Genomic DNA, 18,654 nt, shown 5'->3' with positions numbered 1-18,654 from the left:
AATATTAAAGCAAAGTGTAGAACATGAGTGGATTTCGTGTTACGTGTATATTAAAGAGTGTTTTCCTCACTTTTTTCTGCACTTTGCTCTCACTCTCATCCTGTTAAATGCTGACCTGCTTGGCTCGGCTCTGTGTTTGGAGGTGTTGCTGGGTAACGGTCTACCTGCAGAGGGAAGTGTAGCTTACCTGTAAGCTGAGACTCAAAGAGCAGCTGTCAGACTGTGGAGCTGAGATGACTCATCTGTGGGCTTAATCCAGCATCAATAAAACAACGAAATAACAGGGAAGAAGCCGATTTCCTGGCAGATACAAACACCTCCACAGGTGGGTTTTATTCCGCTGCTGCTGTTGGTGTTCGTAACTGGAGCTACAAAAAGGCACGTTTTGAGATTACCTTGCATCTGTGGCACCACCTGCAGGGGAAACTGCATGAAAATTTAAGGTTTGGTCACCATTAAGAATTGAATTTTGCAAGAACCACAATTTGTTTTGAGTAAGGATATATTATGTGCACACCTGGAAGAATTTTGTATAGAGAATATGAGTATGAAATATCAGACTGTATTAACAATGACAATCCTCATAATATGTTTTCGAAAACGAGTAAAAACTTCGGCTGCGTTATTTCACTTTTTAGGGCTTATGAGCAAAAATTGGTGTGATGCTCTTTAACAACACATTGGTACCTGTGCCTTTATTAGCAGCTGTTACTTGTTCTTACAGATTCAGTAACTTTCAGTTAGAAAAATTACATATTTTCATGATTGAAAAACAAACTATGTGCTTGTTACAGCTGTTACCCCAATAAAGCAAAACTGTGTGTGAGACAGAGACGGAGACACCGTAGGTGTGAAGATGGCATTGGCCAGCGGTCACTGGTTGGAGAAGGAGATAAAAGGAAAAGCCCCAAGTCCTAGGTGAGTGCGCCAACCTAAATAATATAAAGGTGGTGCTCTGATGCAGTATATACCACAAATAAACAGGTAACAATCACTCTTGAAAGATTAGTGTATAAATGCTAACATATGATAATATATTGTAGGAGTAGTATATTGTGACATTGTTATAGTGAAGATTGTTTTACACGATACGATCAGGTCAGTAGACCATTAAAGTAATGAAATAAACTGAGTTTAATCACGTTAAAACCTTAAACCTGCAACTCCTCTGGTAGCAAAAGTAAGTTTGGTTGGATAGAAGTTTATGGGAAGCCCCCAGTTCCATTGCTGCATGTCTTTTAAATAGTTTAGTGACTTTATTGGCTTGTTGAAGTGTTCCAGGTTCCTTGGTCAGCTTGGTTGTCCTGAGGTTTCTCGACATGGACAGATGGAGACCCAACAACCGAGTCATTCCTGTTGGAATTCGAGAACATGCCTAATTGGTGCATTGAAATTCACATTCTCTGTGGGGGAAACCACAAAACAGGCTTGTCACCGTCTGATGACAAAATTTATGTCAACTCATGGATGTTGAAAGTATAATTTAGGCATTAGGGTACTTCAGTGGATATCAGTGGATGATGTCACTCATGGCTACATCAGTTTATATACCATAAGTCCAGTCCAGTGATTTTAGATGGCGTGGGCCGCAAGAGGTCATTTTTTCAATTTGTAATTTAATTTTTATCACCATAAAAACAGAAATATTACATAACACAAACTTAAAAGATTTAAAAATGAAACATTACCACAAATTTTACATTATTCTTGATTTCTGGCTTATTTTGGCTCCTGATCTCTTTACTATAGCTCATTAGTGTAAGAGCTAAAATGCAGCACTATTGGCCAAAGTAAAGCTGTTGATAAAGAATCTGCCTCAAACCAAACATCAGAAGATCAAAAGGAATCAATGACAACATGAAGCAGAAAATATGTCTTCTTATGCTAATGTGAATAAAGACTTTGGTGGGCTATAGAAGATTTTTTACATTTCAAAATGAGCTTGTAATAAGTAAAAGTCTTGAAGTTTAGGAATGCCCAACTTAATGCTGTGCCAACATTTTCATCCACCTCATCATAATTCATTCTTGTAATAATTGTGCTCAAAATGGACTCAGTGAGCAGACTCAAACAGCTATTGGCAGTTTTTTGTAGCTTATTACAGTTGGCAATGGTTATTGATGACTGCCAGTGGGACTGAGAGAGAGAGACTTTATAACAACAATGTGCAGACGAGCTCTGCTGGAAATGAGTTGCATTAACTGTAGTTCCAAAGGAGAAGGAATATGACTGTGAGTATTCTGAGTCTGGACCTTTGCCTTACATATCTCAGAGGTGGTTTTGGGGCTAAGAGGAGCATCAGCTCAACAGGGGGAAATTCAGACACTCTGGGAATGAACAGCGGGCAGGCAAGTTTGCTGAGGTCTTTCCCTTACAGGTTAATCGGCATTGCTGGGAGTGTCTACAGTCCACGGGCAGGTGAGTCTCCAAACAGAAATGTTTCCAGGAAAGGGTCCAAAAAGGTAACTAGGAGAGAGACAGAGACAATGGGTAAGATGACATTAAAGACTAAGGTTCAAAGGCGGCCTAAAGTTCATCATATTGGTAAAAAACAACCTGGTGAAGAACTGCTGCACACATAATACTAAGCTCAGTGAAGATGATGTCTGACCCGCTTCTATTTCTGTGTTTCTTTAAATCCACAGACACGGCCATGCTTTAGCCGTGGCTGGAGACGTTGCCTTTCTTTTCGGAGGTGCCTGCAGCATCAGTCAAGAGGTGAGACCACTGTTTACTTTTCTTTTTTATTCAGTCACAGTGAAACATGAGTGAAGCATGGAGCCTGGGTGGTCTGTGCTTCTGCTAATCAGTCTTTTCTGGTTGATTCAGGAGGGCAGTGTTGTTTACTTCAGTGACTTCTACATGCTAACAGGTACAACATGCAGCTGTAGTCCTGATGTGCTTTTTCTCGCATGCATTTTTGGAGGTTTGGACTTCTGCAAGTGGTATTGAGCAAAGTTTTAGGATGTTAATAATGCTGAATTTAAAACCCATTTACTGAACTCAATTTTAAGTTCACACACAGCTCAGTTCAATTAAAAAGCCACGACAAAAAAAAATCTTCTTCTTTAAATTGTACCATGATGATTAAAAACAGGAAAACAACCTAAAAAGCACCATAAGCTTTAGAAAACTGGGAGTAAAAAAAGCTACAATAAATAAATAAAAAGAAAGAAAGTTATTATATTTTTCCAGTGGTTTGGAATAATTATCGCATCTGATTAAAATTATCAGTATGTCCATTTACAGTGGCACGGTCAGTTTTATTTACGCTATATAAAATATCATGAATACCAAAATAAAAGCCTCGCAGGGTTTTTTCTAAATACTTTTTGGCAAAAGCAAATTTATTTCTAATGTGTTTAAAACAGAAGATTAAAAACATACAAAGTGGTTTAGCTTTACAACGAAACAGCAAAATAAAACGTTACAAAGAAGTAAAACACAAGTTAACATACACACACGCACAGCCACACACAGACACCGAGTGTAGATTTGTGAGAACTAAAAGGCTTCAAGTCTATTTTTGAATGTATGCACAGATGTAACTGACCTCGGGTCGTCAGCAGGCAGCTCGTTCCAAAGAAACATGACCACAGTAACTGAAAGCACCCTCACAGGTCACAGCACGTTTTTATGACCTCTTAACTTACTAACTGGTTTTAAATGACATTATCAGATCAGTTATTTTGGCCTTTGCATTTGATGTTTTGGTGTTGTTTGTAGTGACTCCTGAAGATGTGACCTGGGAGGAGATTCCTCAGAGCGGCGACGTTCCCTCGGCCAGAGAAGGGCACACTCTGTGGTAAAATACAGCACTGACTCTGAACTCTAATTATTGATAGTTTAAAACATTTTGAAATCAGTCAGTGTCAGAAAGAAATAGACATTTTTTTTAATAACGTTACATAAATTCTTTTCACATTTAGCATATTCTCCATTGAATCGAGACAGATAACAATAAATGAGGTGACTATCTTCAGAATTCAAAGCAATCAAGTGGACTTTGTGTGTCCTTCTCCTGCACACTTGCTCTGAACACCACCCAAAACCAAAGAGTTTCTAGTGGTGAGATGCCTTTTCTCCTGCTGTGTGCTATAGTTAGAAAAAAAGGTGTCATGGTTTTGGGTCTTCGACCCAGTTTTTATTTGTTATGTTCTAGCCCTATATTGGTGTTTCTTGAGCTCAGTCTTCCCTAGTCTCATCCCTGTGTTTCTCAGCCTTCCCAGTCATGTACCCATGTCTGTTTTCTCCCCAGTCGCTCTGTCAAGCCCATGTATCTTAGTCTCGATCTCATTCTTTCTACTTCTTGTTTATTTTAATAGTCTTATGTTTCATGTGTATTATGCTCAATTTTGCTTTCGTTGTCTTGTCAGTCAGATTAGTGTCAGCTGTGTTCCCACCTGTGGCCTGTTCCCTCGTTATCCTCCTTGTGCATATGTTGTCTGTGCTTCCCTATTGATTGGTCAATAAGATCTAGAGGAGGTGGAGTTCCTGATAAGGTTTCTCCGGCTGGACTTGAAGAAGGCTCATTAATGGTTGCACAGGATCTCTCACCTGGTTCACGTTTGGTTACTTGAGTTAGTTGTTGATTGTTAGCTTCGGTCTCCATCGCTTTCCATGTATTATGTAAATCTGCCTCCAAGCCCTTTGGTGCTCTATCTGCACACATAGACATGTCATGGTGGCAACTGGAACCAGCAACTGGTTTTCCAAGACAAGCTTTATTGTCAAAAACAAACTCCATCTTATGATGAAGCCTCCATCGTAATTTATTCATTTGTGTTTCTCTTGAATTATATTCAAAGCTCAAGGAACTCTCCTGTAAAAAGACAGTTTTTTAAGTTCAGTGATAGCACAATGACTGTAATGTTCCCCTATCCGTGTGCATGTTTTCTTCTCACTGAGCTTCTCCCACCATTATAAAAGCCCAAGACAGACAGACTAATGTGATCTGTCTTGGGCCAGGACACTCACATTAGGCTATGTTATAATAAATAGTTCTGTTGAATATTCAAGGTTACAAATGTTGAGCAAAATAGTCATAATTACAGTTGTAGCTCTTGCAATGCTGCAACACACTGATGCATTTTTACTGTAAACACCATGTTTTGTTTCCTTCTCAGTGTTGTGAAAGGAAGGCTGTATCTGTTTGGAGGAGCGTCCAGTCCTGAAGCCACTGAGTGTCTCCCAGGAGTCTACAGCTTTGATATAGGTGAGGATGTACAGCAGCTAGAAGAAACAATGAACTAGTTTAGTTTGATTTGTGTTGTGTGTGGGTCATATAAAACATGACCAAAGTTTCAAATAGTGAGGTTAGGGTCTGCACAAGTAATGACTGAGCCAAAAAGTCAGACACTTTTTTTTTCTACTCTTGGCTTTGTATGATGTCATAGAGTGTGTATATACCTAAATGGGCTTCTCAGGTACAGAAGTCGCACGCAGAATGGGCCCCCCATAGTGACGCCCATACTTCATTAGGTTTCCATGTCCTGACAGTGACTCTGACCTGGGAGTGCTTAGCGGTTGGGGGTGTGGCCCTCAGAGCTCTAAGACACTGCTCTGCTGCTGGTGGCGAAAACATCTACGTGTACGGAGGTGCTGTGGAGGGGAATCCAACTGATGACCTCATGGTGTTCAACACAGGTTACAAAAAAAACCAAAAAACTTATGCAGCTTTCAGCTTCCTTCTTCTTCTTCTTCTTAATAAAAACAAATCACCCTATTTATGTTTTTACAGTTTAGATTCTGATGTCCTTTCTGCTCTGTTTCAGTGTCTCTCACCTGGACACCGGTCAAAACGAGTGGATCTCTGCCTCCTGCCCTGTGAGACTTCTTCTCTGACACACTGTCACCAAAAACTGTAGTTCAAGCTTCACAATCATGACTCAGTGAAGGAATTTAGCATCAGATGTCATGATTTGGAGACACAAAGACAGCATTCAGAAACAAAAAGCAAGCTGTTTATTTAGCTAATAAAAAGCCAACACGTAAATTTAAAGCTGAGGCAAAATAACAAAATCCAAACACCTCAGAGAAATGTGAGAGGAAAGCTACATGTACAGGGCTCAGCTGAAAGATTTACAAACACAGGAACACAGCGAGGGGTACCGTGGGCAGAGGAAACAGCTGGGTGACAAGAAACAGGTGGAACTGAACAAGGATAACGAGAGAGAAGCAATGCAGTGTTATGAAAAAGCATTTCCCAGTTTTTAAGTTTAAGTTTTTTTTGCATATTTCTCACACTTAGATGTTTCAGATTGTGAAACTAATTTTAATATTATAAAAAGATAACCTGACTAAATACAGATAGGTTTGCATAGCTTTCATCCTTTAATAGATGAAATCATCATTTAAAATCTCAGCTATCTTTGTACAATATGAAAAATTTGTTGGCTGAACATGTAAGTGTGACAAATATGAAAAAAAAAAAAAGAAATCAAGAAGGGGGCAAATACTTTTTATGTTAAAAGCAGAGCACAAAAGAGATGGATTTACCAAAATAAAACAGGAAGTGACTAACTGAACACTGAGATAAACCGTTACCACACTCAGGAGCAGGAACATGAGAATAAAAATGTCGAATCTAAATAATACTTTAGGCCCCAAAACTTCAAGGTCCAGGACCACGACTATCAGATTTTTATAAAAACAATGACAATTCTATTTTGGCAGCATACTAATCTATGAAACCCAAAGAATCTGACAGATGTCCTTTTTCTGTGTGTAGATGGGGTCAGAGTTGTGCTCTGGTTGGAGATCAGGTGTTCATGTTTGGAGGTTATGGAGCAGGAGGAGAGTTCTGTAAAGACCTCTATGTTCTCAATACAGGTAAGAGCCAAGCTGAGGCATTTTCCAGTTAGTTTTACATAGCACATAATAATTACACTTGGTGGGAGATGGAGATGATCATAGAGATCGACTAAATATTAGTGCAGCTTTGAATTACTCGCTTTAAAATGACCAGATAGATTTATTTATGCAACTTTATTTCTTGCACACGATCAAACAAAAAGTTTCTATTTACACAAATGTCAGAGATTTAAACAGTGTATGTTGAACTGCATCAGAAATCACAGGTGTATCTAGAAAAGATCATTCATGCTTATATATACAGCAAATATACAAATTAAGTCAAACACATAACTCTTATGACTTCATCTGACCTTTGACCTTTATGTCCTTTGGGTTTTAAGAGAACCTGCAGTGGCAGAAAATGGAGGTGAAAGGAGAATCACCTGCAGCCTGCAGCGGACAAACACTGACTGCACACCATGATAAAGTACACACACACACACACACACACACACACACACACACACACACACACACACTGAAATGAACTATATGAATGTACTAGTAGCAGTAGCAGAGGTGCTGGAAAGAAAAAAAACACTATTATATATTTTACTTATTATTGAATTGGTGTGATTATAATTAATTTGTTTCTACCTATGCCATGCTTTGGAGAACCAGCTGTACTAAAATTAATATTACCATAATATTAATATTTTTATCCATCCAACCATCCATTTTTCTGCAGTTTATCTAGGCAACAGTCTGAAATACCCAGGCCTTCCTTTCTCTGGCTGCTTGGGCCTTAATATTAAAAGAAAAAAACAACACATAAAAAATATAGTGTTAGAGAGGTGGGAAGAGTAAAGGGTAAGGTCTTATAGGGAGTTGTGAGGCTGGACAGTAAGGAAGTAGAAAGGGACTTGTTAGTGATTGACTACTAAGAAGTCAAGCTGGAAAGGATGTGCAACGTGGCAGAGTGATTAATGGCAGAGATGGAAATGAACTAACAAGTAAAAAGACTGTGTTGAGAAGATGGAAGGAGTACTTTCAGGATCTCATGAATGTAGGATACAGTGGGGCAAAAAAGTATTTAGTCAACCACCGATTGTGCAAGTTCCCCCACTTAAAATGATGACAGAGGTCAGTAATTTGCACCAGAGGTACACTTCAACTGTGAGAGACAGAATGTGAAAAAAATCCATGAATTCACATGGTAGGATTTGTAAAGAATTTATTCGTAAATTAGGGTGGAAAATAAGTATTTGGTCACCTCAAACAAGGAAAATCTCTGGCTCTCACAGACCTGTAATGTCTTCTGTAAGAAGCTTTTCTGTCCCCCACTCGTTACCTGTATGAATGGCACCTGTTTGAACTCATCATCTGTATAAAAGACACCTGTCCACAGCCTCAAACAGTCAGACTCCAAACTCTGCCATGGCCAAGACCAAAGAGCTTTCGAAGGACACCAGGAAAAGTATTGTAGACCTGCACCAGACTGGGAAGAGTGAATCTACAATAGGCAAGCAGCTTGGTGTGAAAAAATCAACTGTGGGAGCAATCATCAGAAAATGGAAGACATACAAGACCACTGATAATCTCCCTCGATCTGGGGCTCTACGCAAGATCTCATCCCGTGGGGTCAAAATGATCATGAGAACGGTGAGCAAAGATCCCAGAACCACACGGGGGGACCTGGTGAATGACCTGCAGAGAGCTGGGACCAAAGTAACAAAGGTCACCATCAGTAACACACTACAACGGCAGGGAATCAAATCCCGCAGTGCCAGACGTGTTCCGCTGCTGAAGCCAGTGCATGTCCAGGCCCGTCTGAAGTTTGCCAGAGAGCACATGGATGATACAGCAGAGGATTGGGAGAATGTCATGTGGTCAGATGAAACCAAAGTAGAACTTTTTGGTATAAACTCAACTCGTCGTGTTTGGAGGAAGAAGAATACTGAGTTGCATCCCAAGAACACTATACCTACTGTGAAGCATGGGGGTGGAAACATCATGCTATGGGGCTGTTTTTCTGCCAAGGGGACAGGACGACTGATCCGTGTTAAGGACAGAATGAATGGGGCCATGTATCGTGAGATTTTGAGCCAAAACCTCCTTCCATCAGTGAGAACTTTGAAGATGAAACGAGGCTGGGTCTTCCAACATGACAATGATCCAAAACACACCGCCCGGGCAACAAAGGAGTGGCTCCGTAAGAAGCATTTGAAAGTCCTGGAGTGGCCTAGCCAGTCTCCAGACCTCAACCCCATAGAAAATCTGTGGCGGGAGTTGAAAGTCCGTGTTGCTCGGCGACAGCCCCAAAACATCACTGCTCTCGAGAAGATCTGCATGGAGGAATGGGCCAAAATACCAGCTACTGTGTGTGCAAACCTGGTAAAGACCTATAGTAAACGTTTGACCTCTGTTATTGCCAACAAAGGTTATGTTACAAAGTATTGAGTTGTATTTTTGTTATTGACCAAATACTTATTTTCCACCCTGATTTACGAATAAATTCTTTACAAATCCTACCATGTGGATTCATGGATTTTTTTTTCACATTCTGTCTCTCACAGTTGAAGTGTACCTCTGGTGCAAATTACTGACCTCTGTCATCATTTTAGGTGGGGGAACTTGCACAATCGGTGGCTGACTAAATACTTTTTTGCCCCACTGTACATGAGAGAGCTGGACAGTTGCCACCTCTCTCAAGTGGAAGGGAGGGCAGCTGTGGAAAGGTACTTGGTCCAGTTGACATATCTGTGGAGGTATGGAGATGTCCAGGAGAAAAGACAGTGGACTTTTAAACAGAATACTTAATATAACCTTGGAAAATGAGGATGCCTGAGGACTGGAGAAGTATACTGCTACTGATTTTTAAGAACAAGTCTGGTATAGAGAAGGTGTAATAGTGAAGCTGCAAGGAGCAGAAATAGTGACGGTAGATGAGGATGGAGTCATCCTTCTAAAGCAACAGACAGTGCAGTGAATTTGTGCCCATTATAGAAGCAAGAAATGCAACAAATTTTTAACTTTATTCAGTTTGCATGTGTGCATATAATTACATTAGAGGACCTCCGTTTTCATGCTCACAGCAATATATAATAGTCCCTTTAGGTTCTGGATCAGCCATGGTTAAATATTTTTTATCATCCATCCACCCTGACCTGACTGTATGCCTCCATGAGCTCACCGTCCTTCTTTTTTCCCCCTGTCATAATTATTCTGACCACTAGAGGGTGTTGCCACAAAGTCTTTATTTTTCTTTATTGTTATTTATAGTGAATCTTTTCTCAGTGTTTTTAAAAACACTGAAATAAAGTAGCTTTATTTAGCTACTGAAAACTGATACTTGCTATATGCGAGCCTCTATAGCCGCTATATCCTTAAAGCTGTATAAAAATAACAGTATAAAAACAAGTAGGATATTATTTTTTAAATCACAAGAAAAATGGACAAAACAAAATAAACAAAAAAGCTGTTAAGACAGAAATATACAATTATCAAAATATATTATTTGTAAAGCAAAATAACTGTAGCTTTAAATAACAGTCACGTTGACTCCTGAATACAATGTTTTGTTTTTGTATTTATTTTTTGTTGTTTATTACTTTTGGAAAAATCTCATGTAGGACATCTACCTGTTTGGTGGCAAAAGCACCAATGAGGATGGCACAGTGACGTCGTCCAGTGAAATCCACAAGCTCAGTATTGGTGGGTTGGATGCTGCAGAGAAGTTAAAACTGACTCGTGTAATTCTGAAGAGTTAAAGTGTGTAAATACTTCACACTGTGTGTCTGCAGCGAAGACGAAGTGGAAGGTCCCGCTCTACGTCGGGATTCCTCCAACACGTCGGCATGGACACACCGCCTTCATCCTTCACAGCCATGTCAGCAAAAATAAAATATATTATTATCGAGGTTTTTTTTTTATTATTACTGTGATGTGAAATAAAGTGTTCTTTTTGTGCCTACTTGATTGGCAGCTGTATGTGTTTGGAGGGAAGAACGAAGAGCAGAATTTCAATGACCTAAAGGTGATGAAGCTCATTAACCCATCAGAGAGGCAACCAGGTACGTTATAGTGTATTACAGTTTTTTCTGATTGCTTAAGCACATTTTTGGTAACTATTGGCTATTTTTGCAAAACTCTACACACAAATAAGAAAACCTGTCACCCAATTATCAAAACATTGTAGTTCTCTTGCAAAAGCGAACACAGCTAGATTAACTCTTCACACCTTCGTAAAAATGGTGTTTTCGTATCAAACAGTACACACAAGCCATCATCTACCAAGCACACAATGCGCCAACTGCACACTGATGGTATGAATACAAAACACATCTGGCTTTTGCTTTCTCTGTGTACAGATGTCAATTTGAGGTCACACCTTTGTCATAGTGTCATGTAAACATACAAGGATCCAAACTTCAAGTATTGGTGTTTATTCACACTCATCAAAACCAAGACAAAGTCAGAACACAAAATAGGAATTTCACAAAAAAAAAAAAAAAAGACAATCAGCCTACATCATGTCGTCTTTCTGGGTCCGGCCACAAAATTTCGTCCACATCGCATGCGATATCCTCCAGTCCAAGGCACCGGGGAAAATATCTCCTTGAATGCCATATCCAGGTCTGACATGATGCCTGGTCAATATCTCCACATGCCTCCTCCATTGCCTGTAAAAGGGCTACCTGTTGATGAGGATGACGGTCATACACTTTCCAGCGCCAGGCAGAGAAGAACTCCTCGATGGGATTCAAGAATGGAGAGTATGGAGGGAGGTTGAGTGCCATGAAGGATGGGTGGTCTGTAAACCAGTTGCGGACCAAAGCAGCCCTATGGAAACTAACATTGTCCCATATGATGACATATCGGGTCATAGCTGCACACATGGTTATGTTACCACCACGTTGTCCTGGGACATTGATGATGGCACGGTGTCCAGTAATGTTCCTGCCACGTCTCCTGGTTTTACTGAGGTTAAAACCGGCCTCATCTACAAAAAGTAGCTCATGTCCCATTGCATCTGCTTCTAGTTCCATCACTCTCTGGACAAGACAAAACAAATGCAACACATCAGGCCCATGCACAGCACTACAGTATGCACTTCCAAGAACCAATGACACTAGCTTACCTGCACATAGTCATATCGCAGTTGCTTTACACGTTCTGTGTTTCTCTCGAAAGGAACTCTGTAAATTTGCTTCATTCTTATTCTGTGGCGCGCGCAAGTACACGACTTAGTGCAGAAATGCTTGCACTGTGTATATTTTGAAAGATGGTGTCATCATCCATTATGCGCTGCTGTATTTCACGCAGTCTTATTGCATTATTGGCAATCACCATTTTCACTATATGGGTCTCTTGCTCTGGAGTGAACATTCTGCCTCTGCCCCCAACATCTGGACGTCTAGCAATTCTGTAAAGTAACAATTTCAGTATTTTTGCATGTATGGTACTGTTGTGTTTCTCATTAGAGTATGGCAGTGCTACAAAGTACTTACCGATTCTCATTTTGAAATGTCCTAATGATGCTTGCCACAGTGTAGCGGCTCAGTTTAGGCTGAACACGTTGGCCAGCTTCCCTCAGGGTCATCCCATGGTTGATGACATGGTCCACTATTGTAGCTCTGGTGTCATCAGTTATTCTGTTTCTTACTCTTCTTACCCTTCCTCTTTCCCCTCCTCGTCCTCTTCTTGCTCCTCCTTGTCCTCTTCCTCTAACATCCTCTAACCCTCTTGCTTCTTCACCTCCACGTCCTCTTCCTCCAACTTCTTCACCTCCACGTCCTCTTCCTCCAACTTCTTCACCTCCACGTCCTCTTCCTCCAACTTCTTCACCTCCACGTCCACCCCCTCTCCCTCCTCTGATTCTCACTCTTCTCACTCTTACTGCTCCTTCCATTGTACTCCACATAGACAGCTTACCTGTGGCCTGTTTATAGTACTTAGGCTGATTGCAAAGTGGACTAATTATCTAAAACTGTTTTCACATGTGAAAGTGTGCCAGACAGTTGGCAAAATAGTGTTAATGATAGCCATACATGTGTATAATTTTGCTAGGAGTGTGTTGGAAATTTGGTAATTGAGTGTAAGCAGTGTTTAAAGTTCTGCAAAAAGAGTGTTGTGCAGTGAATTGTGCCTACAGTTTTGCAAAGTGTGTGTTACAAAATTGCAAACTGAGTGCAAAGCAGTGTTTGTGCTTTTAGTTTTGCAAACTCAGTGAGTGGTTTTGCTATAAGCATTAATACTTTTAGGAATTGTGCTATAGGAATCACAGTTAGGGTTAAAGCCATCAGAAAAAACTGTAAAGGCAAACATATTTGGCTCTTGTTAAAGAGCACAGGAGCTGCAGTGGCAAAGCTGTCCACAGGATGGTGCTAGAGGAGAGGTCAATGGTCATTTAAATAGGCACAACAGGAATGGATTCTGTTTTTACACACTTTCTTGTGCACTGCAGTACTTTTAAATTTTAAGTTGATAAATTTAAAATCAAAAGTACTGCTTTTTTTTTTTTTAAACGTCACATCAAACTCATTCCAGAAAGACAAAGAAAGAAAAGTTTTTCAATTTCACACATCCCCCACAACCACAGTATGTCGTCTTCTACATTAAATGCAGCTTTTGGGACTAAAGTCACAGTAGCTGTTTCTTTAGATTCTTTTCAAGCCATTTTTTAAACACAGGAATTAACAATGAGTAGTTATAATAAAATGTAAAAAAAAAAAAAGTCTTTGTGCTCTCTGAGTTCTTTAAAAGCCATCTGGTTACCTCTCCATAGTGGAGACAATTCAACCTTGCTTCAGTCAAGGAGTGCTGCTAAAATTGTTTCTTGATCTCGCTGACCAAGTAACTCCTTATTTACTGAGTTTGGACAGGTGTTCCTAACAAAGTGTCCTAGTGGTTACAAACTTCCTCCACTTTACAAATACTAACATCCTTGTGTTTCTGAGAACACTCAGAGCTTCAGACATGGTTTTTCTGAACTGTTTGCTACTCATTTAAATTAGCACAGATGGACTCCAAGTTAGAGATACATATCGAGGATATTTAAAACAGACAAGATGCACTGCTCACAGTTTGGAGCCACAGCAAAAGGCTGGATTATTTTTTTTAAATGGAAGATTTTAGTTTTTCATTTAATACACTGAAATACAAGTTTTCAATCATGAAGTCTTAATGATTAATGAAACTGCCAATTAAAATTAAGCATACAACAAAGAAGAGCGCGCATAAACTGAGGGGAATCTATTTTATTATCATTATGTGAGTTTAATAGCTCTCATTACATTTACATCATTTACAGCACTGCACTTGCTCCATGAGAACTCACAGATGAACTTTGTGTCAGACTGAAAAACAAAAAACTTCTGTCTCCACAGTGATGAAGGAGATTCTGTCAGAGTTTGGTCTCCAGGGTATCAGCCACAGGTCAGCAGCTGCTGTCTGTGTGTGCACACCGGCTCTCTTTAATGTGTGTGCGTGTGTGTGTGTGTGTGTGCCATTTGAGCCTCTTGTCATGCTCTGTTTGAGTCTCATATCTCGGTTTTAACTCACTGGTTTCATTCTGGTTTTGACCGTTAACAGCTTCACTCCCACAAAAGTTCCCAACGTCCGCTACGAGCTGAGCGAGGCAGCTCCATCCGTCCAGCAGAAGAACACGATGGTGAATCCACAGGTGTCAACATAATACACTCGCCTTCATTCATTCTTTTCAAATGGTGGTAAAAAGTCATGCAGATTCAGAGGGTTGGAAGACCAGGGTGAAACTCTGGTTACTATGCAACGCAGATAAAATTGCATTTCCTGCTGCAGGTGTTTGTCCACAGAGACTTCAGCGCAGTGCGTGATCAGGCAATGACAATGATCCAAACAGCATTCACACTGCTGGACCAGGAGTTCCACAAACTAGATCGGTACATGCACATCTTCATTTACACATTTAACTACAACTCAAAGGGCAAGAACATGCATGAGGTGACCCACTGTAGGAGCTCATCAGGCTAAAGGTTTAACTGCCTCACCTCTAAACATCGTATTTCCTGTGCTCATCCTGAATGGCTGAATGTGTTTTTTTTTTCTTTCAGAGAGAAGTCAGAGCTGACTAAAGCTGCAGCTGCTCTGCAAAGAGAGAAAGATGCTCATGAAGCACATAGACAACAACAACAACAGGTTCAACAGCCTTCTAACATCCACCAAGTCAACAGTGAAGTCCCCGGGGGCTGGGGCAGGTTTAGGCTGCATGCTACATGAGTATAGTTTCAGAAACCTTGTAGATATATAGTCTTTACAGTTATTCTGTACTCCTGGTATAAGGATGGTGCTATTAATGTGTAAAAGCTCCAGATAAAGGGGTCAATGTGAATGTAATCTAAGCTGAAACTGGTAACTAACTATTATTTACAAAGAATATTTACAGAAACTTGGGATACACAAGACAAGGGTGCAGATTATAAAATCAAAAAAGAGGAAAAACAATACTGTTTAAAATATACAGCAGATTATTTAAACGGATAAATACAAGAAGGGCAATAAAATCGAGTAAACTCCGGAAAGAATGAGATGGAAAAGAGGTCAGTGACTCTGCTGACCTGCCTCTCTCTTTAGATTTACATGTACAGGCTTCAGGCCTCAAACCTGAACCTTTCACCTCTCATCCTCCTTGAATGGAGTGACCTCATGCTGCTGCCGAGCCAAATTATGGATCCGCTGCTTTGATCTGCTTGTGCAGAAATGTTACGAAAACGACCCAAGAAGGCGAGGTCATCGTATGTGCAGTTTGGCATCAAGCTCTAAAGCAACAAGAGGGCAGGAAGTGAACACAGGACCACTAGTGACTCCTGTTTTAGTCCTGTGAATCCCCCTGAGTGGACCACCTGTGATTGGTGTATTGTAAGTTTCTGCTTGTGATCCCAAAATGCTGGAACAGTATTTGAGGACTAAATTTAAGCTGCTCAGACCCAAAAGTTAAAACACCTTTCAAAGTTTAACAGTAAAAACTGGAAATGAATTTAAAAACAAATCAGGAACTTTATCCTGGTTCTTGTTACATTAAGTTCATTTAATCCTAATCTAACCCATTAACCTCTTACACACTCTAACCCATTAATCTAATCTACCATGAATCCATTACATTTTTATCTGATCACTAACATAATTCAATGCATGAGAGGAAGTCAGTAAATGTAGTGCAATCCCGTATGATCTCGTTATTTAAACCTAATCACATGTTAATCAGTGATATATTGTTTCTAATATTTTTTGTAAGATGTTTTAATCTGTTTTATGATTTATTTTACTTAATAGAGCAATTTTATTGTGCAATTCTGCTTTCGTCTGCCATGTTCATATTTCAGGTGTTTAGACCCAGGATATACTTTATTTACACAAGTGTGTGTGTGTGTGTGTGTGTGTGTGTGTGTGTGTGTGTGTGTGTGTGTGTGTGTGTGTGTGTCAGGAGCTGCAGGAGATGCTGGACAGACATCGCTCTCAGAATGAAGCTTGGCTTCGAGCGAGAGCTGAGGAGAATGACCGAGAGAGGAGGGAGCTCTGCAGACTCAGAGTCAGTAAAACAAGCAAACACACTAACACACATGCACACTCTGCTTCACTAACATATTTTTGCATTTCATGCATGTAAACAGGAAACAAGACAGTCATTAAACAAATAAAATAAGTTTTCTAACTTCCTGGTTTACGTCCACACTGTGCTGCACATCACAGCTTCACTGTTTCCAGCGCTGGCTTTGGGAAACGATCAGAATGTGAAATCACTGATGTTATTTTCAGTTTAAGGTGTCTTTATGACAGCTTAGCAGACAAAAATCCATGGTAAACTGTTGTACATGCAGTCCTGTTCATCAGTTAGTCATTATTTGAGATACGTGGGAGTGTTAAATTTGATGTGTGTGATGTGTCTCTCCTCAGGAGGAGGTGTTACAGGAGCAGGAGAGACTGAAGGAGGAGCAGAGCAACATCCAGAAACGCAGCGAACACCTCCTCTCCATCATGCAGCAGTTCAAAGGAATGTGAGATAGATGGATAGATTGATGGAAAGAGAGAAATAAACAATTTTTACGATCATAAGTCGAAAATTTGTGTCATCATCTACAATTTTGTATTCGGTATCTAAAACTTTTAACTTACTAACTCAAAACGTCTAAGAAAATAATTAAAATTTTTGAATGGCAACCCCCCCGCAACATAAACAGCCTTCCATAAGAATAAAAAAAATGGCCTCACTTGCAGCAGCGTCTGATGGTTAGTCCCAGTGTTTATTAGCCTGATGTGTGGATGGATGCAACCATGATGTTTCTGATATTTTGAAGCCTTGACTCTAAATTTATGGTCACTGACATTTTCATTTTTTTTTCTTAAGTTTTGGTTAGTTTTTGTTTCTTTGGAGCCAGAGGTAATCATACTTAGACAAGAGGGTCGAGTGCTGCATTATTAGAAAAATACAGTTTTCTTAGCAAGCTACACCCATAACTGCCCACACAGATACCTGCTGAGTAGTGCTAAATGACAGACTGATGAAAAAGTAGAATTGCACTGACTCTGGAGCATGAAATTCTCAGATGGTCTGTCCCTCACAGAAAGCCATTTTTTTTTCTGTCAGATAATCTGACTAAAGATCTCCAAAAGGCATCTGTGAAGGTTCTCAGTCATCCAGGTCATCGTAGTCTAAGGAGCTTGGAAAGAAAAGCGTCTGGACTCCTTTAAGTTGCTTGAAGACGTTTCACCTCTCATCCGAGAAGCTTCTTCAGTTCTAAGGTCAAATGGTGGAGAGTCCCAGATTTAAACCCAGTGGGAGTATCCCCCCACAGAGGGACAAAAGGACCCCTGATGATCCTCTACCTAATCACATGAGCCAAGGTGTGAAACTGGGTGTGGGTCCCAATCAGCTAGGGTTTCGGGTGAGCTCATTGTGAAACCTGGCCCCACCTTATCATGCGAATTCCTGAGATCAGATGGCCCAGGATGTGAGTGGGCGTTAAGGCGTCTGGGAAGGGATCTCAAAACTGGATTATAGATGGCAGACAGTTTGTGTCGTAACCACTGCCTCTGTTCAAAGATGGTCACTCACAGTGGACATAGATGGCTTCTTTCACTCCTCTTTCAAACCATCTGTCCTCTCTGTCCAAAATGTGAACATTGGCATCTTCGAAAGAGTGTCCTTTATCCTTAAGATGCAGATGGACTGCTGAGTCTTGTCCTGTGGAGGTGGCTCTTCTATGTTGTGCCATGCGCTTGTGAAGTGGCTGTTTGGTCTCTCCAATGTAGAGGTATGGACATTCCTCGCTACACTGTACAGCATACACCACATTGTTAAGTTTGTGTACACACAAACTTAACAATGTTGAAGTCCAGACGCTTTTCTTTCCAAGCTCCTTAGATATCCAAAATTCACAAATGCCATGAAATACTTGAGCTATTGAGTTCCAGTGACTCTATTTAGACAAAGGGAGAACTTAAGAGGCTAGAACTGTTTTGTAAACATGTTTATTTCTGCTGTAAAGCTGAATATTTTAACTCTATGGAGATTGACTCACTTTTGGTTCCTCTGGTGGACACTGGAGGAACTGCAGCTCACACTTGTTTTCTTGTTTTATTTGTTTGCTGGGAAAAGTAGACACCATCTGAGTGTTCACAAGAAGACAATAACCAGTTTCAGGGTGATTTTTTTCTTTTTTGTCGTCTGTCTGTACACAAATTGCTGAACCATGACGAGCTCCAGAACAGCTGCGTGATTCACAGCAGAATTACTGGAAGCACAGTAAAAAGGCACCTGTAGAACATTTTGTTTATCTGATGAAACCGTGGATATGAAGTCTTTTATTCTACTTTAAAGGG

At 40.2% G+C, this 18,654-nt stretch overlaps 1 protein-coding gene across 1 annotated transcript; it reads left to right on the top strand.

Annotated features, from left to right (window-relative positions):
* The first annotated feature begins 816 nt into the window (after nt 1-816).
* LOC146705434 (kelch domain-containing protein 1) lies at nt 817-16,873 on the top strand. The gene is made up of 18 exons (XM_085465194.1): nt 817-918; nt 2,646-2,718; nt 2,830-2,872; nt 3,727-3,805; nt 5,127-5,215; nt 5,500-5,646; nt 5,775-5,826; nt 6,731-6,831; nt 7,197-7,282; nt 10,428-10,509; nt 10,599-10,684; nt 10,781-10,868; nt 14,184-14,232; nt 14,389-14,479; nt 14,617-14,717; nt 14,889-14,973; nt 16,259-16,363; nt 16,729-16,873. The coding sequence occupies exons 1-18, from the start codon at nt 857-859 to the stop codon at nt 16,831-16,833; spliced, it is 1,524 nt and encodes a 507-aa protein (XP_085321320.1). The 5' UTR covers nt 817-856; the 3' UTR covers nt 16,834-16,873.
* The last annotated feature ends 1,781 nt before the right edge of the window (nt 16,874-18,654 follow it).

The sequence above is a fragment of the Copadichromis virginalis genome, linkage group LG7 (assembly GCF_057382275.1).
Source record: "Copadichromis virginalis isolate Kocher_CV1m ecotype Utaka linkage group LG7, C_Virginalis_male_GT1.1, whole genome shotgun sequence".
Taxonomy (NCBI): domain Eukaryota; kingdom Metazoa; phylum Chordata; class Actinopteri; order Cichliformes; family Cichlidae; genus Copadichromis; species Copadichromis virginalis.
Note: the sequence above shows the minus strand (reverse complement) of the source record. Positions and strands in the feature narration are given on the sequence as shown.

What these genes read in the sequence shown, in the direction of transcription:
- LOC146705434 (XM_085465194.1), top strand. Translation starts at nt 857, where the DNA reads ATGGCATTGGCCAGCGGTCACTGGTTGGAGAAGGAGATAAAAGGAAAA. An exon ending in CCCATCAGAGAGGCAACCAG is followed by an intron (nt 10,869 to 14,183) that starts GTACGTTATAGT and finishes CTGTCTCCACAG; the next exon opens with TGATGAAGGAGATTCTGTCA. An exon ending in GGGAGCTCTGCAGACTCAGA is followed by an intron (nt 16,364 to 16,728) that starts GTCAGTAAAACA and finishes GTCTCTCCTCAG; the next exon opens with GAGGAGGTGTTACAGGAGCA.